At 37.0% G+C, this 23,367-nt stretch overlaps 1 protein-coding gene across 48 annotated transcripts in view; it reads right to left on the reverse strand.

Annotated features, from left to right (window-relative positions):
• The window catches only part of AHI1 (Abelson helper integration site 1), a 180,260-nt gene that overhangs the window by 118,068 nt on the left and 38,825 nt on the right, over positions 1-23,367 (reverse strand). For all 48 annotated transcript variants that reach the window (XR_011422259.1, XR_011422261.1, XR_011422260.1 and 45 more), the window contains 7 exons: positions 22,948-23,080; positions 20,639-20,762; positions 15,618-15,847; positions 13,900-14,006; positions 11,363-11,481; positions 8,549-8,679; positions 7,210-7,350 (listed from right to left, as the gene is read on the reverse strand). Coding sequence is in view for 39 of the 48 variants with exons in the window: in XM_070223948.1 (XP_070080049.1) it covers positions 7,210-7,350; positions 8,549-8,679; positions 11,363-11,481; positions 13,900-14,006; positions 15,618-15,847; positions 20,639-20,762; positions 22,948-23,080 (985 nt within the window). In the remaining 9 variants the exon portion in view is untranslated. The remainder of the gene's footprint in view (positions 1-7,209; positions 7,351-8,548; positions 8,680-11,362; positions 11,482-13,899; positions 14,007-15,617; positions 15,848-20,638; positions 20,763-22,947; positions 23,081-23,367) is intronic.

Here is a 23,367-nt window from a genome sequence, read left to right on the forward strand (position 1 = left end):
TTCTAAATTTTACATAATTAAAAAAATTCTTAAAATGTTTTCATAACTGACAATCTTCTGATTTATATAGTAAGTTCAGTGCTTCTGTGTATTTTCTGACCTTAAGCAATTATAAAAAATAACGTGGTTTTCTCAGGAGATTTTTATCTTTATAGGAGGAAGAATGGAGGAAATAAGATATTTTAATCCAGTGCCCTCTGCATTTGAAGCGAATACAAGGTTTGTTATTATTAAAAGCTATGTGTACTTATGTTATTGACTTTATAATAAAGTATGACTAAAAAGCCAACGTATTCTTTCTCTTACACTAAATTAACAGTAAGATTTCCTTTTGCTTCAACACAATTCCTTTGTTCAAGACTTACTATAGTCCTATTACTGTGTATAGTCATCTTACTAGATACTAACTCCTTTACTCATAAATTATTCTTTCTAATGATAATATGATTACTGTAAGCAGGTAGGTCTACTTCTTTAATAACCCAGCACTCAGCAGTTACGTAGCATCCTCCTTCTACTCCTCTGACAGGTGCTATGTGTAGAGAACTTCTGTCATCTGAATGTGTCCCCCTAAAACTCCTATGTTGAAATCCTAACCCCCAAGGTGATGGTATTAGAGGTGGGGCCTTTGGGAGGCAACTAGAATACGGGAGCAGAGCTCTTATGGATGGGATTAGTGTCCTTATAAAAGAAGCCCAGAGAGATCCCGTGCCCCTTCCACCAGATGAGGTTACAGCTGGAAGGTGCTGTCTATGAAAGACAAAGCAGGCTCTCACTGGACACCCAGTCTGCTGGTACCTTGATCTTGACCTTCTCAGCCTTCAGAACTGTCAGAAACAAATTTCTGTTGTTTATCCAGTCTCTGGTGTTTTGTTATAGCAGTCTGAATGGACTAAGACAAGCACGTTCAGGGGCTTATAATGTTTTTGACTGTATTTGACTGGGCCTCTTGTTCCTGCTTCAGTTAATCTTAAGAGAGTGTGTGGATGAATCAAGAAGGTCTATTGAGTAACATTTCAATTCTAGCAGCCTGGGTGTATTTCAGGGCCTGTTAGTAATCTTGCACTTCCTTGACATATTTTATATGTAAAGTAGAACTTATAAAAATCACCGATAAAACTGTTCAAAAAGCTGGACAAGAAAGTGTAACAGATTCATGTCCCATAACCAACCAAATGGGAGAGCATCTACCATCATTTGGTAAATCTGTTAGTTGAACATCAAAATATAATAAACTATCTCCAAATCTCTTGAAGTTCATGCTATTGTTCTATTGTTGATTGCCTATTCCATTATCAATCAGTTATCACACATCATGCTATTTGACTGAAAGTGTGTGATGTGTATATTTCTACAGAAAATACCCAGGATTTCTCTACTGCAGCCCAGTTCGTGAACTCCAATCTATCTATGCTCCACATCTTGCTTTATAGTTTAAACTTATCCTCTGAAAAACCACTGAGATAAAATAAAACAGGTATTGTTTTAATTTACAGGTGAAAAAACAGATGCAGAAATGCTAAGTTATGTGACCAGGGTCAGACAGAAAGTGATGGCATTTCATCCAGAACTCCAGTGCTCTAACCGCTGCTCCAGCCTCCCCCACCACACTGCTGTCTATTAAGCACCATACCATTCTTCCTTCTTGGTGCACTTTAAAAAGCACCAATGTAAGCATAAAAAAATGCCTGGATGGGAATTTAGGTCTGCTGTTTATGCTCAAAATCATTAAGTTGACTAAGTTTTCCATATGTGCTGAATTCTTGAATGATACAAGCTTTCAAATCAAAGCATCCATTATGCAAAGAATATTAAAACAGATGCCTTGGTATGGCTTAAAATTTGGTATTTCTATTTCTTAATTTCTCCTACTAGGCTAGTAATAGATATTTAAAACTGTGGCCTGCAGTCAGTTATATATGTTACTGCATAATCTTATCCACGTGTGAGGATACAATATCTAAGCTTGCTTTTGAATCATTAGTACTTCAAGAACACCATTAAACTACATACACACTATGGATATTAAATTTATTTCAACTGGACTATCTTATGGCAAAAATATTGCAAAAGTAGCTACATTAAAATTAACGCTACATAATAGAGAAAATTCATATTTTGGACTATATTGAGAATATAATGGCTTAATGCGTTATAATTACCCCCAACATCTGTAAAAGAGTGAACTATTAATAATATACTAGATAACCAAAGTTCCTTTTAATCTTAAGGGGTCCTCCTAAATATTAAAATTGAAAACAAATACATTTTACCACAGGAATATCTGGCTACCTTCTATTTTTCTTTTTAACGATTGGCCCTGAGCTAACATCTGTTGCCAATCTTCTTTTCTTTTCTTTTTCTTTTTCTCCCCAAAGCCCTCCAGCATGTAGTTGTGTATTCTGGTTGTAGGTCTTTCTGGTTGTGCTATGTGGAACACTGCCCCAGCATAGCCTGATGAGCGGTGCTAGGTCTGTGCCCAGGACCCAAATCTGCGAAACTCCAGGCCGTGGAAGCAGAGCACGTGAACTCAACCACTGGGCCGCAGGGCCAGCCCCTCCAGCTACCTTCTTAATTTAAGTTACTTCATGAAATAGGAAATGCAAAGACTAAATAAGTAGCTGTGACAGACAGCTTAATGTTTTAAGAGCATGGGCTCTGGAGCCAGACAGCCTGGTAAGCTGTCCTGCTTACCAACTGTGTGACCTCAGGCAAATGACTTCATCTCCCTATGCCTCAGTTCCATCATCTGCAAAATGAGGACAATAATGACATCTATTTCGTGGGGTTTTGGGAGGACTGCATGAGATAATTTATGTAAAGTGCTTGTAAGAGGAGGGGATACACAGTAAATGTTTGATAAATGTCAGCTACTACCACCACTATTAATATTAGCCCCAAATTTACTAACTCATCCACCCTTTCATTCCCATATTTTTAAAAGATTTAAGGGAAAAATGCTCTTCTACAGGATTTGTAACCTATATTGCAGACCTTTACTGCACATCAGTAACATACCAGGTGCTGTGTAGACAAACAGAATGATAAACACCACGTGCTTTTGATCAACAAGCAAGGTATATAACAAAATTTGTCTAGGAACGGAAAGGCATACATTGCCTTAAACTTTGGCAAAGCACATCACAGCGCGAAAAATAAAGCTATCAAACGATGATAATGTAGGTGGTCATTAACGAATATGGATTCTACAAATAAAATCACGTTTAGTGTCAATGGTAGAGACTGCTTTTCAGTTTAACTAAAATTCTTCCAGAGGTTTAATCAACTGAGGAAGTAGAAAAGATTGGAAAAGAGCATGGTAATCTGAGTCTGATTCCTGGGTTCCACAGCCCTGTTCAAGTGGCACACAACAGATGCTCGCTGAAGACCTGTCCTGTCTAAGCCACCAGGACGCAGAGCACACCAGAGTTAACACTCATTCAGAGCAGCTACTGCCATCTAGTGAAAAATTAGCAGGCTCACTACCTGGGCTTATCAAATAATGCTGAAAATGTCCCAAATTAAGACTTGACTCAACTTAAAATACTACATGTATTTTCATTATGTGCCAGTATTCAGGCTAGGTACTGGTAATAAAAAGACAAATAAGCCCCCATCTCTGCTTCCTACAAGGTACAGATGATTCAGAGAAATCACATACTCCACAGAGAGGCATAAAGTAAATGTCATTGTAGGTAAAAAAAAAAAAAAAAAAAAAGGTTTGCTGATTAGACCATCAAAAGCTAATATTGCAGAAAATCTGCTAAAAAAGTAGTGTAGTGTAGCAAATAAGAGCACAGACTCCTATTCCAAACTGTATGGGCCCAAGTCCTGGCTGCTGTAAAATGGGGATAATTATTGTACCTATCTCATAAGATTACTGTGAATAAATATATCACATATTTATATACTCATAAATGTATTATATCTTAAGACAGTACCAGGAGCATAGGAAGTGCCCTGCATTAGCTATGATTATCACGAAACGTAGAAGAGGCTCCTAGACACTGAGGCAGACAAAGATTGATTAATAACGCAACATTAATTGCTAAAGTCTAGCTTTGTGAATTTAATTCAGCAGAAGCCGTTTCTCTGACTAGCACTCTGTTATGATGGGAATCCTGAAAGGACATTATCTGTGGGACTCGGTGACTAAATCTTGTATTACTAGATGATTAACCCTTTCAACACCAGGCAAATAAAACTGCCTTCTGAAAGTAAAAATTGTATTTCTTACCAAAAAAAGCAAAAAGTCAGTAGAATGAAAGACCCAAAAGACCACAATTCGAACATATGCTTAACAGGGAAAGACGCTTGCTGACTCTTCACAGATTTTGTTAGAACTGAAAGATGGATGATGCATTTAGCTACCATTGTGGTCTCATTCGCAGCTTATTTAACTTATGAAAAAAATGAGCTTGCTCCATTTTCCTTGAAAATTACCTAAACATATCAGCAGCTCTGACAAATACTATTTAAAAATCATCTAACTGTTTTATAACTTTCAAATTTTATACAAATTAAGACATTTAGGTAAAGCTACATGTAAACTTTACTTTCAGACAAGAAAGTTTGGGCAAAATATTCCTGTATTAAGAAATAAATAAAATATAAGGCAAAACTACAATAGGTCAATAACAAATATTTTCAACGAAAAATTTAAAGACTATTTGACTTCATGATTCGGGCCTGTATTTAATGAGCAAAATATTTTAGAGTCTGAAACTACTTTTCATTTTCTTAAGGATACAGACCATTCATAAGAACTGTGCTAAATCTTGGATTGCCTGACATTATGTAACTTCTTCCTAAGCTTCCTCTTTTTAAAAATAGGCAGCAAAGAGTTGGGAAAATGTGTTGAAACATTTTAAGTTTTAATTTGTTTGTAAAGGTGTGTTAGTATATCAAAAATTGCATTCTGACTACATTGCACAAAATAATTTTAATTTCATATGTGTATTATTTGAACATTTTAATTTCTAAAACACTGAGAAATCCTTTCTCTTCTATGTTAAGATAGCATGGAAATAACATAATGTTTTTAACTTTATGCATTTATTTTCTAATACAACTGACCTAGAAAGGTACACCCTCTAGTAAAAAAAAAAAAAAAGGAAAAGGCTGCCCACAGAAAAGAGTAAGAGAAGGAAAAAAAGTTTTTTCAGTCCCATTCCATACAGAGATGCTTATCAGCATATTAAAACATAAGTTCCCACAAAGTCAAGTATATACTGGTTGGATAAGCATGATTAAACCCATTTTACCTTTCTTGTTTGTTTTAACACAGTGCTTATCAATTTACAAAGTACTTTCACAGTCCCTGTCTCAGGAGCCTCACAAATACTCTTCAGCGGCACAGGTATGATTAGTACCCTCACAAATACTCTTCAGTGGCACAGGTATGATTAGTACCCTCACAAATACTCTTTAGTAGCACAGGTATTATTAGTACCATCAACTAGACAAGGAAATGGAGCTTCAGGAAGGCAAGAGGCTTGAGCCTAAAACCCATGTTTTTGAACTCCTAAAACACTTTCTTTCTACTTGATGTTTCTAGAATGGACATTTTAGTCTAAATGCCTATTGTCTAAAAACCAAATGGGCAAACCTAACTGGGCTAATGTAATGATGAAATTCCTCTATCAATGACAAAAAATAACTGAAGGAAAAAAGATAAGAGTGGAGCTTTAACTTGCATTTGTAGCAAAAATTTCAAAAGCCTAAAAAAGCAAATTAGAAATTGAATGAAGACTGTTGTGAAACCTCTTAAGAGTCTGAGGAAATAACTGTGCTGCCTATTTCCTGCGTAACAGTTCCAATTATAAAGCACTTACGTATAACTCTCCTCCTTTATGTGAAGACTTAGAGTGGGTACAAAGAACAGACCTGTTTGAGGATACATCATGTTTGAACTAGATACCAGATCTAGACAGAGGATGACTTGAGAAATCCATTTGTCCTACCCTATAATCAGGCAGTGTTTATTTTTGCTAACATTTCTTGTAATAAATGGTATTGTGATGTTTATCAATTTCACCATTAGTAACAGTGTTCTGTAAATTTAAATGTGTGTTAGAGAAATTCATTATTTCTTCTCTGTAAAAGTCTTTAAAATAAGACGTCTCAATTTTACACATTATTTTCTAACATAATTCACCTGAAAAAGCATAATAAAATCCGTGGTGTGATGAAGAACTTCAGGTTTAGAACTCAACTCAATTATCTAATAACTTAGCACTTATCACAACCATTAATCAATTCAATCTGTATTAACGTAACAAACTTAACACCACTTTTCATTAATTTAAAACACTCTGTCCAAACAGGTCCACATTAATATTACTTACATACATATTTGTATATTTACGCATTTATGACACTGTATGTAAGCCATCCTAGCTTAGCAAAAACAGTGAATGACACATGGACATCCTAAACAAACCAAAGAGACTAATAAAGACTGTTAACTTTTGTATAAGAATTGATAGATGAAGAAAATGGAATTGCAATTTTGAGAGTGACAGTACTATCACTACAGGGCAGAACAAGGAAATCCTAATTTCAGAACAGAAATTAAAGAAATACACAAAAAAGAGCATAAATCCAAATAATTCTAAAAATGCCATACTATTCCTGAAAGACATGTCCAAAGTCTTTACTTCCTTATTATTTCTCAGAATGACAGAATAGTGTAATTTTAGAGTAGAAAAAGACATTTGATTTTTTTGTCTTCTTTTCACGTTAAGAAACTCTCAAAACTACAACTTATCAAAACTATATGCTTTAGCAAAAAACAAAAACACAGATTAAGAAATTAACTTCATATTCAACTGAAAACATTAAAGATCCATATTTCCTAAATGTTATTTACCTTTTAAATTTAGTTAACATATTCCCAAATAAATTTCTAGGTGAATTTTATTTATTTAAATTGATTTGCAAAGAAAGTGATGACTACCTCTGGGATCCCAACATAAGGACACAACCATTATGTGTACTTTTGCTGATATTTAAACTCCATAACAGTAATGCTGATAGAAAAATACAATGTTGTACCATAATATAATCTATTTAATATGGCTCCTACAGTATATTCAAGAGAGCTCTGTTAACACAAAAGATGATAGTTTCTACAGGGCTCATGATTCCTGGTTCAGCCTAAAAGTAAAATACTCTAAATATTCTTCCCTTATCAAGCAGTAGACTTACCATGAAAATCATAAATATACAGAAGTAGTGGCTCATTCTGCCCAAATGCACAAAATGCAACCATGTTTTCAAGTGGATGATAAGAAATGTCTCGAATGGGCGACTTGAATGGCAGGTCAGAATACATCGCTACTTGTTCTCCTAAATAAGAAAAGACACCCAATAATTTGTACTGCCTCAGACATTTCTCATTAGAAGATTATTCTGCAACTTATTAAAAAAAATTTCTAGTGAGTAATGATGTTCACATTATTTATATGAAAACCTTAAATACTTATAAATATTTTGAGTACCACTGTATTAAATAATTACCTTTATTTCTCATTCTGTTGAGTCTCCTATTTCCACTTCTTAATCCAACCTCTTCAGTGAGGTTTTAAAGACACAAAATAGAGACAAAGAGCTTAGCAGCAGAGAGGCACTTGACTCTGACATTTGACAGAGCTGAGCAGGAACTCCAGGGAGAATCGGGGGAGCCGCAGGGCTCTAAAACTGAAGACCCTCTGGTTGGGAGAGACTTGGTGGGGAATTGATGTTTCTATTGTTTGATGTACCATCTGCTTTAGAGGTATGATCATTAATGGCTAAAAGAGGTTTAAGGAACCTATGAAAATCAGAACTCAAAGAGCAAGGCGCCTAGATCATTTATTGAAGGGGAAAAGAGATTTAACATTTCGGAACTGACGCTAAAGTATCAAAACACAGTACCCACGAAAACCCTAAGTGACCCGACTGGTCAGAAACGCCTACCGGGAAGATCAGGAGAATAAACAAGGTAAAATCCAACACTGTTCTTTATAGAAAGTTTCAGGTAAATTTTATAAGATTCTCTCAATTTATTGCTAAAAGAAGTTTATGCAGTTTCAGCTTTTCTTTTGAAAAACAAAGATGTGGCACCAATGAACTTCCCAGTGTAATCATTTATTTTATTGAAAAAAACCTGAATTACAGTAATTCAGGTAGATTGCTATTGAGTTTCAGACATGAAAAACTGACAGGAACATACGTGTTTTCAATAAACATATATTGCAGATGTCTAACCATTTGTATACCTAGTGATAGTTCAAATTCAGCTTATAACATTTTGTATTCTGCATTCCAGTCCTCATTAAATACTTCGTGATTTACATACATATTTGTATATTTAAGAAGAACGAACAGAATTTAATACAAATTTAGACTGAAGCTGAGTTCCATTACTGCCTTTCCAATTTTGAAAAAGATAACTGAGAACCTGAAACCAGAATTTCCTTGAAAATTATTCCATAAAATGGTAGTTTTCACACTTTTTCAAAAAAAAAAAAATTTTTTTTCTTTGGAAGATCAATGAAATATTTACCTGTTTCTGGGTTCCAAACATAGACTATAGCATCCTCACTTCCGGCAAAGAGAAACGTCCCGCATGGTGTCAAAGTACTATGGATCTTCTCTCGGTAATTTGCTGCACCTACAAATTTCCTTGCCGCTAATCTATAAACAAAAGAGATTTTACCAATGTAACCTGTCTCGCCCACTTAAAAGACTGGTGGTAGAAAAACTTCTCTTTTAAATACTTCATTTGCATTTAACGAACAATTTTTGAGAACCTGTTATGTGGGATACATTCCATGATGGATGCAGAATAAAGAGATAGTCCCAGAACTCAGGAAGTTTATAATTTGGCAGGCAAGAGAAGAAATGCATCAATGTAAAACAGAAAGTGGAGGTAGAGTGTGCCACAAAAGAAGAACAGAAAGAGGACTGTGCAGATTTGGATATGAGAGAGTATTTCTAGCTGTGGAGAGACAGACTATTTTTGTGTGTCCATGTGTGAGGAAGATTGGCCCTGAGCTAACATCTGTGCCAAGCTTCCTCTGTTTTCATGTGGCATGCGGCCACGGCATGGCTTGAGGAGTGGTGCTAGGTCTGCGCCCAGGATCCAAACCTGCGAACCCCAGGCAGCCGAAGCGGAGGGTGTGAACTTCGCCACTACACCAGTGGGCTGGCCCACGCAGAGAGGGACTACTTTATGGAAGTGGCATTTGAGTTGGTTACTAAAATAGTAAAAAATGAACAGAATTTTTATATTCTTATGTTTTTTCCCATGTGGTGAATTTTTAAAATCACACAATGAACACTTGATCCTTGCAGAAACATTAGACAAAACATATTGTTAAAGCATCTCTTAAATACGGTTTACAACAGGCCGGCCTGGTGGCACAGCAGTTAAGTTCACATGCTCCGCTTCGGTGGGTTTGCAGGTTTGCATCCCGGTGCGGACCTAGTACCACTTGTCAGCCACACCATGGCAGCATCTCCAATAAAATAGAGGAAGATTGGCATGGATGTTAGCTGATGGCCAACCTTCCTCACAAAATGAATAAATAAATAATGATAAGTAAATAAATGAATAAGGTATACAGCCTTCCAGGCTTTTTCACTTACGAATAACAGCTAACGCTATTTTAGTTCTCACTACGTGCCAGGCAGGTACTATCATCATCCCTGGTTTACAGAGAGGATATTACACACACTGCTCTGTTACTGCTTTCTTCAGTCAACAATAAATCCCGAATAATGGCCTTCCATGTCAGAGAATAAGATTACACATTATCATTTAATATATTCTATCATTGTCTAAATGCATCTTCAGAATTTTCCTGTTGTTGGACGACACTTAGGCTGTCTCCAGCTGTCCCTTACGCTCAACATGCTTTCTATGAACAATCTTGTGTGTATACATATTTCTACACTGTTATAATTATTTTCTTAATATAAATTCCCAGACCTGAGGTTACTTGGGTCAAACACTTCTGGGGTCTTTGCTATGTGCTGTAATGTTTTAAGTACTTTACATGTTTAAACTAGTTTATTCCCCACAAAACCCTTAAGAGTTATGGTTTATTGTCTCTCCCATTTGAGTGGTGAGGAAAGAGATCCAGAGGTCAGAGAGGTCACTCGGCTGGGAAGGGGTGGAAAAGGTAGAATTAGGCTCTAAACAGCTTGCCTCTAGAGCCCAAGCATGATCTTAAGCCGAATGCTACACTGCTTAAGAAGAGAATAACTAAACCCCTTAGGCCTGGCCTTCTAAAATCTGCTCTAATCTCTATTCCTAAAAAGTCTCCCTCAGCACGCCTTAACAAGACACCCACACTCACACAGACTTACTCACTCTGTCCTAAACACGACTTATATTATCCCACCTCGAACTGCACTCCCGGCTTTTCATGTTTTCCACTCTACTGAAAACACTTCTGTATCGTCTAAATTCTATCCATCCCTCAAGGCTGAGCCTAAAGGCCAGCCTCTCCACGGAGCCCTGGACAGAAGACTCTATTATAGCTGTCAGCTTTACTGATGCCATGAGAAACATAATCCTGTTATTACATATTCATATTCATTAAAAAGTATATATTGAGTACTCGCAATCTGCCAGGCATGACATGGACTACACACAGGAAAAGAGGACAGACAGACTCCAGTCCTAGAAGGTCTCACAATTCAGCCTAATTAAATGCTTTGTGTGTTCTTTTGTAGGTGGTACAGCTAGATTATAAACTGATGAACGAATTCTGCTTATCACTCCCCCACAGCACCCATGCCAGTGTCCTGAACAGTTCTACAGAAATACTGAAGGGCTTAAACGGTTAGCCCTAAAAAGGCGACTGCAGAATAGACTAACGCAGATCACCACATCTGCCTTTCTGAACACAACAATGAAATTTAATAAAATAGCTCTCTCTCACTTGTTTTACAGGAACTCTTAACACCAAAACAAAAGGACACCAGCAGTCCAGGCTGGTTGTCCCAGAATTCTGCTTCTGTCTTTTATATTAAGGAGACGTCCCTTCATTTGCCTTATTAATAAATAAAACAGAAAAGAAAAACAAGGATGCATTAATCAAAAGCCCTCTCATTTCAGTCTCAGAACTATTCACATTGTGGGCAAGATAACTCTCAGTTGTGGGGGCTGTCTTATGAACTGGAGGATGCTTAGCGGTATCTGTATCTCTGGCTTCCACTAGAATCAACATTCAAACATGTCTCCAGACACTGCCAAACGTTCCGTGAGGGACAAAACTGTCTAGCTGAGAATGGTGGCATTTTATAAATGTGAATTAATTCATTACTTATTCTGTGAGTACTTAAGGTGTCAATAGTGAAATATACTTACATCCGGAGATCCATAATTCTCAAAGTACTGTCTTTGGTATGGATTAACAAACGTTTTCCATTGGGATGAACCTCCAAATAACTTATTGGAATCCCCTTAAACTCACTCTCTTTAATTTCCTAAAATAATTTAAAAAAATTATAAGATATTACCAAAGTTTGTCTAATGTTAAACGTTTTTTAGAGCACAAATTTAATTTTAAAATGCCATTTTTCAATTGCACTATGCATGATGCTTTAAAATTGTTAGCAAAAGTTTTCCCAGTAACTTCCGTTTAAGGTTGAAAATAAAGCTGATACAATGTACTTTATGGTTGTTATGTAATGCCACATTTAACTCGTAAGTATTTTTGCAGTGTATTTCCAAACAAGAAGCACTTCCTACAAACACATCTTCTAACGTTGCATTTTCTGTTTCTCACCATATAAGAAAGCCTCCAATTTTTATAAATTCAAAAGTGTAGAATTAACTTCCAACTTCTATTTCAGTCTCAGGTTATTTCTTCACATACTTACTTCCACTATCTTGAAAAAGGTATGTTGTCAGCATCTCATTCTGACATCCACTTAATGTAGGTTGTGATTTGAGGTGAAGTTTTTTTTTTTTGATGGTTATTTAAGGCAGCTAAAGATGCCGCCTGACTAATGATGTCAAGAAAGACATAAACGTGAAGGAGAATCTGCCTGAACAAGCCTTGCATAAGAACTACCAAAGGTCCTTCTTGTTTGGATTACCAGGAGAAAGAAAAAAACAGCAAATGCAAAACTGCTTAGACTAAAGCCCAGAGTCAGAGGAGAGTCTGCCTTAACCCACGGGCGGAACCCTGTGCTCGCCTTCTCCCTCCAGGACGTCTGACTGTGTTCCTCGCTCTCCTAGAGGATCTCCTCTGCAGAGGTGGGCTGGCGCCAGCAGGGGGCAGTACAAACTACTAGAATCCTCAAGTCAGCAGCTGAGCCCCTGCTACCACTGTCTGACACTAAGACCTACGTCAGCTACTTTTTAAAAGTTACAGAAAAAAGTCAAATGCTGCCACCACAGGTGAGGATTTCACTGAACTGAACTACAACAATTTGGGGGTGGGGACGCACTGTTGGGAGTTTGAGCAACTGGAGCAACATTTACACAGATGCAATGTGCAAAATCAGAAACAAAACTGCCTAATAATTCAGTGTTGGTGTGACTCTGAGAGGGGCAGGCAGATTTAGCCTCTGCAGCGTCTGTTAATGATGTCCTCCATATTTTTCTTGATCATATCAAGTCCTAGTGTTGAAGCCCACGTCCTGTACCCAGGGGTGTGCCACAGCACAGGGTGCTTCACCTGGGCGCAGATGAGTGTGCTCAGCGCTCCCCACGCTGCGGGCTGGAGAGGACCAAGGCAAGCTCCAGCCTGTCCTGGGTATTAGCCACTAACAAGACACTGCAGCTCATTTCCCAACGTTTTGTTTTTGACTGTCTCAAGTAACCACCAGGCTGCAGATTTTCAAGGTAAACTTGCCTTTTGGTTACTATACTGAGGTAAAGAAACACCTGAGTTTTTCACATAAATAACAGACTCTGTATTGCAGACGTAAATGATTGGAACTGGTGTCTTGGAGCTTCGCCAAGCCCTCAGGTACAGAAGTAATTAGAAAGTTCTTCTCAAAGTGTGTGAAATGAGGCTACAACACGAATCTCAACCCAACATTCATTAATCTGACAGACTAGATGAGAATAACTAAAAATAGACTGTTTTTTAAACAGAGTTGATGTACTTCAATAGATTTAACTAAAGTTCACGGAAATTCTTTTTCATTTAGAGTGTCTTTTTTTCAAATGAGGATAATTGTTATAATCTATTATGAAGAACAAAAAATTGAAGAACAAAGGTATAGCATGTAAGACAGAAACTATATCAATTTATATAAAACAGGTTTAATGATTTTATATTTTTAACTAAAAAATACTAAATATACACCAAAAAACTGCTTAATATACAAGCCACCTTAAAAACACTCTAGTCTAAAAATGAAAGAGACTATTTATTTGCTTCTGCCTATTTATCAAATTTCAAATGAAACAATTATCGTCATTAAATCACAGCCCCCCCTCATAATTACACAATTTTGATTATATAATTTTGAAAGCACTGTTACTAAAACACTGAGCACAGTTTTCAGAGTGATGTTACTGGACCAAGAAAAAAAGAATACAAATAGCAGGAAATATAAGTGATTACTTAAGGACAGTAAATATAATATAACATATACCTCATTTTAGCATAAACTTCAGTAATGGATCAGTGAATGTTATAGTGCAACTTAGGGCTCAAAAAAATGAAAGTAAAGGCTGGCCAAAATGAAGAAAATTTTTACTAAGTCACTATACCATCAATTAGCCATCAGGAAGACAGGATAATTAATCAATGATAATTGACTTTTCAAGGACTGGGAAAAAACTTTTTTTGAAATGAGAGAACAGGATGTCCTGACATGTTAAAGTCACGTGGTTCGATTTTTCCCATTTAATTAACTCCCAGAGCAGGAGCTGCAGTCTCACACCTGAGTCACACTCCAGTGGCGCACCGAATGCTGTACATCGCCAACCTTGACGTAGGTGTTCCACACGACAACGACGCCCGCGCAGTCTCCTGAGTACATGTGATGGCCTATTCAAAATGAGAAAAGTGCTCACTTATAACTCTTACCCAGAGGGAGAAACAAGGAATACGAAACTGGGAAAACACATCCCAGTAAAACATCAATGAATTGGAGGGCTATTAAAAGGTATTTCAGTTTAAAAAAGGCCAAAAACCAAACACAACTCACAATCAAATCCCAATCACCTTTAAATAAATTCTTCACTCTTTTGAATTACTTTTGATGACTTATTTCCCTTTGTCACTTTCCTGAATTTGAATACAAAAAGAAATGAGCCTCTCGGTGCACGTGTATATGGCTCAAATTCCAAAGCCAAACAAATTATATGAATTATCCAGTATGTATCTGTATTGCTTACTTTCATTAAGCTATATAATCTGTTTTACATTCCCGGAAAAATACTTATATTCTAATAACATACTGTTAGTGTAATGCCTGAGACCCAGTAAGAACCCAACAAATGATCAGAGAATGAAGAAAATAATAAATAACAGGTGTTCTAGTTTAACATGAATTCTAAGAGTCAAACCATCTTACAGCTGAATGGGAGCTCAGAGACCATCAAGTTCAGCCTCACATCCACTGAGAAATACCTTACACCCCACTAGAAACAGGTCGTCATTCAGCAGTTGTGAACTGAGTATTTTACAACGTAGCCTATTCAACTGATGAGCTGCTCTGTGTGTTAGGATGCTCTTTCTAATTCTGAGCAAAGAAAGTCCGTCTTCTGCAACTTTGGCCCCATCTCTACCTACTTGGGTGACACAGGCTGATTTCTGTTTTCAAATATGGATCACTTAGCCAAATATTTGAAAAAATTCTCCTCTTCTCTTTTATAATCTGAGCTGCCTCTATTATGAGACAGTTTTCAGGTACCTTTCTACCTTTGGATGACCTTCCCTGAATGCGTTCCAATTTATTAACATCCTTAGAGTTGAACTGAGTACATTAGCAGTATTATCACTTTGATCTGGATCCCATACTAATTAATTATAGCTATAGTCTACGTATCTAGTGTCTCAAATAATGTAAAAGGTGACTATTTAACAGATTTATTGAAGTTTTTATTATTTCAGTCGATAAAATAACCTATATTTTCCATCTTTAAAACACTATCTACATTATTCATACACTAAGATAAAATTTTAAATAACTGCAAATCTCCCTTCTATATATTTCTGTGCTTTTTAGAAAAAAATCCTGTTGCCACGCTTAAAATAAATATTTTCAATATTCTTTTGGGATTTTCCCCCTATCTTTCTCATTATTAGCCTTTAATTTAAAAGCCCCTTAAAAAAACCCAAAACCTACCAAGGGGAAAATCACCAATCCAATGAAATATATTTATGAAATTTGGAACATGACTGGTCGTTACAGCAAAGATTAGTTGAATTCAAATGTTCAGAAATTTAATGACTTTAAAGCTACGAACAGAACTCCCTTAGTGCCAGATCTATGCTCAGGTCAGCAAAATATACATAAATCTAAATATGCACAAGCAATCATCAATACATAAAATCCCTCTCAAGCTTAAATAATTATCATCCTAGTGAAATAAAAAGTTTAAAAAAAATTCTTCATGCAACTAGGCTTCATTTGGAATGTATTCTCTGACTTACCTTCAAAGTCAAAACAGAGAGAGTTGATGAAGCTCCTGTGAGTGTCAAACTGTCGGATCAGTATGGCCGGCTCCTCTCGCATGTCAACTTTCCATACCCGGATCACAGAGTCATAGCATCCCGTGACCACCAGCTCTTTCACAGCTGGATGGAATTTAGCCGTGTAAACAAAAGAAGGATGAGGTAAAACTCTGAAAGTATTTGTATTGTTTACTTCATTTTTCCATATCCTGGAACAGGATAAAAAATTGCATATTGCTTCTGAAATGCAAAAATTTCTTTAAAAGTTTCTTTAAGAACCAGTATAGCCAAAGGACTTAAGCAAGCAAGTGACAACAGTCAATGACAAACTAAATTTTATAACAATAAAAAATAATGTGATCACATATTTGATGGCTGGGGTTCTTTACATTTTGAGAAAACTATTTCTTACAGTTATTATCAAGCATAATGGTCAATTTGTCTATAGTTGTAATCTATACTGTAAAATAAAAAACTGTATTTGTATATGTCTGTCTTTTTTAAACCTACTTATTTTTGACATTGATTAAAAACACATCAAGTAGTTGGTAAAATATTACATTTAGCACAATATACATAAAAAATAAAATATAGACAGAAACTTTACTGATTTCTCATTTAGGCTGTGCACATTGCTTTTGCAAAGTGCTTTCCAGTGGATGTTTAGAGAATAGGACATTCTGTTAACTTTATATTTGTAATTTAAAAGCCTAGATCATGAAGACGAAGATCCCAAAGACTTAAAAGCCATACTGAAATTACTATATGAATACTTGGGTAAAACTGGATTAAAATAATTCTATTTTGATAGAAAACAGGCTACCCTAAATTAAGTATTCACTTTATGTTTAACATTCTCATTATCTCTTCCACCAAATAATGGATGATTTTTAAAAAATTAATATTATTGTCATTGCTACAGTCTTGGCAAAAGAGTAAACCCTAAGGGTTAAACTATTATGTTAGATACTCTGCGCTTCTAGTCCATGTGTAAAAATAGGCAAAATGTAGCAAGAGACAGGTGCTATATGAGTGTAGAATAGTGGATTTTTTTAAGTTTAACTTATTTGAACTAGAAGAATATATTAACTTTTTAATATGGGAATTTATAGTTCATCCTTTTAATTACTGTCTAAGAATTAACACAAATTCAAAATTATACATAAAAGAAAAAATACAGTTGCTATTCAAGAATAACATTCTATGAGCTTTCTCAGCAGCTGCTTAAAATACAGGATATGATCTTCAATTACCAAGAATCCAAACTAATAATGAAGGAAGTGAAAGACCATGTTTTCAAGTAAAATCACAGCACGTGTCCCTGCGTAAACATTTTTACCACAGTAAAACTTCCAATGAACATATGTTACGTGAAATACAGTACCTATTGATACAACAAAATCACTAATTTGGAGGGAATATAAAGAAGACTGTTAAAAGATAAAAACTTCAGTTGCTTGCTAATAGATCTTAGCATTATTTGAAATACTATATAACAGGTAGAAATGAAGCACCTGTATCTTAAAAACAGCTCAATATAATTAAAATAGACACAATATTTTACTATAAAAATGAAGCTTTTTACGTAAAAACTGAACTAGTACTGGTATCAGTGATGGCTTTAGTCGCCCAAGCAATGGTAGCATCCAAGATCAAAAGAAATGTACTCATGGGTTTGGGATAAAATCAGGCTGATCATAGAGAAGAACAAGGACACATAAATCTGTAAAGACTAGATGAACACACAAAAAAATCGTTAGAATTGGGAAAGAAAAAACATACGAAAGTTAAAACAGTATGTGTGAAGGCGGGGTGAAGCGGGACTCAACAGCCTATTTGGGACCTATTTGGGACACATGGAACAGTCTTTCTGATTACAAGGGGAGCTGCTGATTTGAGAAAAATACAGACCATGCTGAGGAAACTAAAGAAGGAATTTAGGTTAAACCCATACGGCAGAGCTAACCAGTGGGAAACAGCTACTCAAGAGATACTAACGGTGACATGTGACAGCACTCCCAGGAAAGACAGAAGAGAAGACATGGGCAGAAACCCACACTTCTAACACTGTTGAGCATTAGCAACTCCAATTCCATTCCTTTTCACTTAGCTTATTCATTGTAAGTGTTCCTTACATCTTTCAAAAACCTGTCTTTTCAGTTCTAGCCACAATGTTTCTCTCCTCACTCAGTTAATCCTTCACAATATTTTTATGATGTAAAGAGTACTAAATTAGTATCAATTTCAAAGCTACATAAAGAAAAAAGTATACTTTACTACAATATATTATATGTTCCCAAGATGGCTTCAAGAAATGGTGAAATGTAAGCTACATTTTAAATGATGACTATGAGCCCGCTGTGGCTCACAAAAGGTACCGCAACCTTTGCTGAGTGAAGGAGTTGGGCAGGAAGGGTGGGAGAAGGGCACTGAAGCACAGCAAGATGTAAGGAAGGGAAGAGCACGGAGACGTCAAAGAAGACAAGATGTTAGTGGTATTTCAAAAGACTGTGGGTGAGGCAGAGGATATGCAGTAAGTGCACAAGAGAAGGAGGTAAGGTCAGCGAGGGATATGGCTGTCATGCCATGCTAAGGAGCTGGGACATCTTCCAAAGGGCAGTGGTAATCAAAGATCTTTTAAATGAAGGCTTTATGAAAGATGGTTTTGGAAAGATAATTTTAATATAGAAAAGATGTAGGAGTTAGAGACTGAAAGTTGGGAAGTTTAGCAGCAGCAGTTTAAGCAAGACATAACAAGGACTCGAAATAAGGCCCCAGCAGTGAGGACAGAAAGGCTGCATCTTTCAGGAGGGAGAACTGACAGACTTCAATATTACTCAGATACGGAAAGGAATGGTGGGGAGGAAAGAAGAGATGAGTACTACTCTGAGTTCCCAGCTAGGGAGACAAGAGTAGGTAAGGATGCCATTACAAGACATATAAGAGGTCTAAAAATGGGAAAAAAATTGGTGATTTCAGTAAGTTTGGTTTTGGACTTGAGGAGTCACTGGGCAGTTCAGATAAAAGGGTGTAGTAGAAGATCAAACTTAGGAAAAAGTGCAATTCTAAGCCAGGGAAGATGAGAGACCAGGATAAGCACACCAAACCAGGGAAGACGACCAAACAAAGGATCCTGGGGGTAAACATCTGCAGAGAACAGACGGAGGAAAAGGGATGAGAGAGAGAAGGAGAACTGCTCAGAGTCATAAAAAGAAAACAGAAGAGGGTGTCCCATGAATTGAAAATATTTCAAGACTGGACAATAATTAATTTCTGTACTGAAGGCAAAGAGGGTAAGGACTAAAACTAGCTAGAGGATCTGAAAATGAGCAACAAACTGCTGGCCTCCTGAAGAAAGTTTGTACAGCACGGAGAGTGAAAACCAGACTAACTGGGCTGAAGTAAAGACAACGTGTGTAGAAAAAAAGCAATATGATAGTCTAGAAAGCAGGAAGAGTTGAGAAAAAGATTGCTTTAGATAAGGAGATATGAGCATATTTCTAAGATGAGAGGACAAAATCAATAGAAAGATACTAAAGAGACAAGAGAGGTAGGAGATAGAAGCAACAGAATTGTAGATTAAAGGACTGAGATTAAAGCACAGGTCAAAGATCAGCCTTAAAGGTGTCTGTGCTCAGGACTCTTTCTTGAGAGGTGGACAGAATAAAGATGGCAGATTTACAGACATCAGGTGGGAAACCAGAGGGAAATGTGGAAGTTCGTGCTTGGCTACATTTCACTGTGAATGAAGCCAGTCATCTAACTAGAGCGGGAGGACGGTGCCTTAGTGTAACAACTTGACGCACAGTGAGATTTGGATCTGCTGCCAGAGGACTGAGAAAAGATGGCTGAGTAAAGATAAGTAAAAGCACTGCCCAACAGAGACGACAGCTGAGGTGATTTTAAGACTTACAATCCAGAGTCAGGCCTCAGCAAGGTTATGTACTTTTCTCCAGCATAACCTGGCATCAGATAGAATGGCTATGCTGAAAAAAAACAGACAGACTAGATAGATTCTTGAGGACACTGTTAAGAGGGACTAACAGTAGGTTCCCAGTTAGAAAAGGTAATCTATTGCCACCAGCTGTCATTTTTTCATTTAAATATAAACTAAACAGTAATGATAACATCTTAATCAATTAGACATTTTATATTGAAATGGAAGCTGATAAGATTAATAGAAGAAGGGGCCCAGACACTAGAAGAGTCTGAAAAAACGTATGTTAAAAGAGCAGGAGGCAGAAGTAAATAAGAGTGAAGTCAGAGTGGATCTCGAACTGCTCTAAATGTCAGTTTCCTAACCCATGGAGATAGGAAATATTTATGTCTATCCTCCCACATTTGTTGGAATCAAATTAAATGACACATATAAAAGCATCTTGAAAAACTGCCTAATAATATCTTTAGAATACATCCAAGGTAGAACAAGTAGCTAAAAAAAGTGTAAATGGAACTAAAAAGCAGCTTTCAAAATATTTTATTGTGATACTTATTAAATTGGAAGGAGCTAAATGATTTTAAGGCTGACATTCTGAAAAACGCAAATATTTGACCACCTATAAAGCTCTTAAAACATAAGGTACATACTCATTTATGTACCCTACACTGCATGCTGTGCACCACTGTGCTCTGGCCTCTGCACCCAGCTGACGGTGAAGATACAGTCTCTGTCATCAAGAGTTACAGTCCAGGAAAAATCTCACTCACTTAACAACCTGAGCTCAAAGTATTAATAGAACAGGGTACATAATGATCATTTAAATACAGTGAGGACTAGAAGCATTATATATTACATAATCTATGTTTAACAAAAATGTCTTCAGGAAAAAAGATTTCACTACTATTTATTTAATCAGTCAGTCTGTAGGGTACATATTTACAACAGTCCCTTGATAAGCAACACATAACTAAGCATAAGTGTAGGTCTATCACTTTATATTCTTTTCGTTTTCCTTGATGGCAAACAGCATGCACAGTAAGTACCTCTCAAGCACACTAACCTGGCGGTGCCATCCGATGATGCAGTAAGGACATAGCGGTCATCTTTTGACCAGCAAAGATCATAAATTATATTGAGGTGGCCACACAATTCTCTCATGAAACGCCCAGAAGGAATTTCGTATACTAACAAAAATATTCAAAAGTTAGTAGGTTTCTAGATAGAAGATCCTTAATCCAGTAAAATAAAAATTCATAATTTATAATAATTTGTACATAAGGTAAGCACTATCTATAAGAATATTATCACCAAAGATATTTCAGCATAAAAATTTCCAAATCTACTTAAGATTTTCATTTACTTTAGAAATGAGAATTTACACATACAAAATTTTATAATATGCCACAATTATTCTCATCTCTTCAAAGTAATTCTCCTAATAATCTTTGACAATCAATTCATTAATCAAATAATAAATAACATATAAATTGCAATTCACTTCCAAGATTCTATAATTTGGGCTTTCCTGGAAAAGATATTATTTCATCTGAAAATCAATTAAATTCCAACCAAAATTTTAACTATCTGAAGTAGCACGAAATTTAAACTGTGCTGTTGTCAGAAAAAAAATCTTATACTAAAACGATAGATACAGCAAGGGGATTAACAGAGACCCAATCTGATAAACAAGGCATTGTGGTACTGCTATGTTATGTGTACAGGGAAACCCTCTAAGAGATGACTGATAGAGGACAACAAAGTTCCTAAGTCTCTACTTCCACCTAGTGGTAAAACCAACTGCCCTTTAAAATACTAAGCAGTACAGAAGCGCTTCTGAAACCTCAGAAAATCAGCACCCTCATAAAAGCAATGAGAACACTGGCAAAAATTGTCAAAATTAATTTTCTCAGAAGTCTGGAAATTCAACAAAGGCTTGCAACCATTTGAGAAGCATTTACTCAAGAAAAACAGTTGAATCTCAGTAAGAACACTGAGCTCTGTGGTGTTTTAACTTGTCATGTTTCCATTTCCCTCTCTCAAGCTGCAAAGTAGCCTTAAAAACCAACAGCCTCACAACCACAACAAAAACCAGCAGCCTAGCAGCCATGGGAAGGGGCAGAGCGGGCAGAAGAGGCCTGCAGAGCCCAAAGCCCCAGCCCGAGGGTGACCACTGTGAGCCAGGCTGGCAGCTCCCTGGAGGCCCCTTGCTCAGGGCCTGGCTTCAGCTGACCTGGCTCTGAGCCTGCTCTCAGAAACAGCCCTAACCCAAGGGGGCAGGACCTAATCACGGCACAGCTGCCTGAGGCAATGATGACAGCAGGGCTAAGAGGCTGACAAAAAGCTTAAAAGGGAAAAACTGGGAATGAGATGGCCATCATGGACTCTGGAAGGCTCCAACAGGTGCCTGGGAATCCAGGAGGACACATGCACGTAAAGGCTGTGAGCATGCAGCAGCAGATCTGAGGCCCAGCCTCACTCTGCTGCACCTGAGGAGGCTGCACACACAGGAGGGGAAGGCGAAGGCAGTCGTATGTAACTGCCTGCTGAGGCCGTGAAAGGGGATCCCCCCGACCCCCACCCCGACACACAGACACACAGACACACAGACACACACACACACACACACGAAAAGAAGGCAAAAGGAGACTCGTAAACTGTCTGCTGAGGCCGTCAAAGTGTATCTCAACACCCACACACAGCCCCTTGTTAAAGGCTGAGAGACCTAGTCATTCAAGACATTTAAAAATCTCTTTCTAGGGGCCGGCCCAGTGGCATAGCAGTTAAGTTTGTGTGCTCCGCTTTGGCAGCCCAGGGTTCACGAATTCAGATCCCCAGTGTAGACCTATACACCACTCATCGAGCCATGCTGTGGTGGTGTCCTAAATTTTTAAAGGCAACCTGAGAGGGAGTTCTGGCCTCTCTGCTGACTTCTCAATTATGATGAGAAGTCTTCACCTGGGTGCTCCTGAGCCGATTACCACTGTCCTAGTGCTTAACAAATCCAAGGGCTTTCACAACTCAAGTTATCACAGCTATCAACTGACCACACTGGACTAAAATTTCTCCAAAGATTTATTAATCCTTCATGTTGAAAAGTTTCTATATTTAAAATAGAAAATGCTTACAAAAATCCTCCTGCACGCTTTAAAAATAAACTTACCACCCTTCATTTGACTGTTCTCATTCTACTTCTGAACATGCATTGTATAGAAAAGTGTAAAATTATAAAAGAACTGCTAGTTTCCTCGAAGAAATCTATTTTAATTTAGTGGTACTGGTGGGGTATTCAAATTAAGATCGCAATGAATTTTAAGAACTGAAGACAGTCCTCCATGTAGACGACAATCAGATGAGACAGACAGTACTCACAAATAATCGGATATCCATCCCGGCTGGCACAGGCTGCTGCTAATATCCTTCCATTATGGGAGAAGGCAAGACAGAAACATCCTCGTTCTCCTGCATTCAGTGAGAAGAGGTGCTTGTTTGGGATACGGCAAGCCTAAAAAACAAACATTTTAAAAACATAAATTAAGACATTAAAATCTGAAGGCTAGTTGTTAACTTCAATGATTGCAGTGGTGGAGTTTTTTTTTTTTTTAAAGTCCCTTTGCTGTGATGCAGAGGAAGAGAAAAACAAGTAATCAGAATGATGGGTAACCATAGTAAACTACTTTACTTTTGAAATGGAGAATCAGTTCTCCATAAATGAAGTGAATTTACAGCCCATGTCTAACTAGTACTTAATTCAATGTAACCAAAAGATCAAAAACAAGAAAGACTCTTAGT

Source organism: Equus caballus, chromosome 10 (assembly GCF_041296265.1).
Source record: "Equus caballus isolate H_3958 breed thoroughbred chromosome 10, TB-T2T, whole genome shotgun sequence".
Taxonomy (NCBI): domain Eukaryota; kingdom Metazoa; phylum Chordata; class Mammalia; order Perissodactyla; family Equidae; genus Equus; species Equus caballus.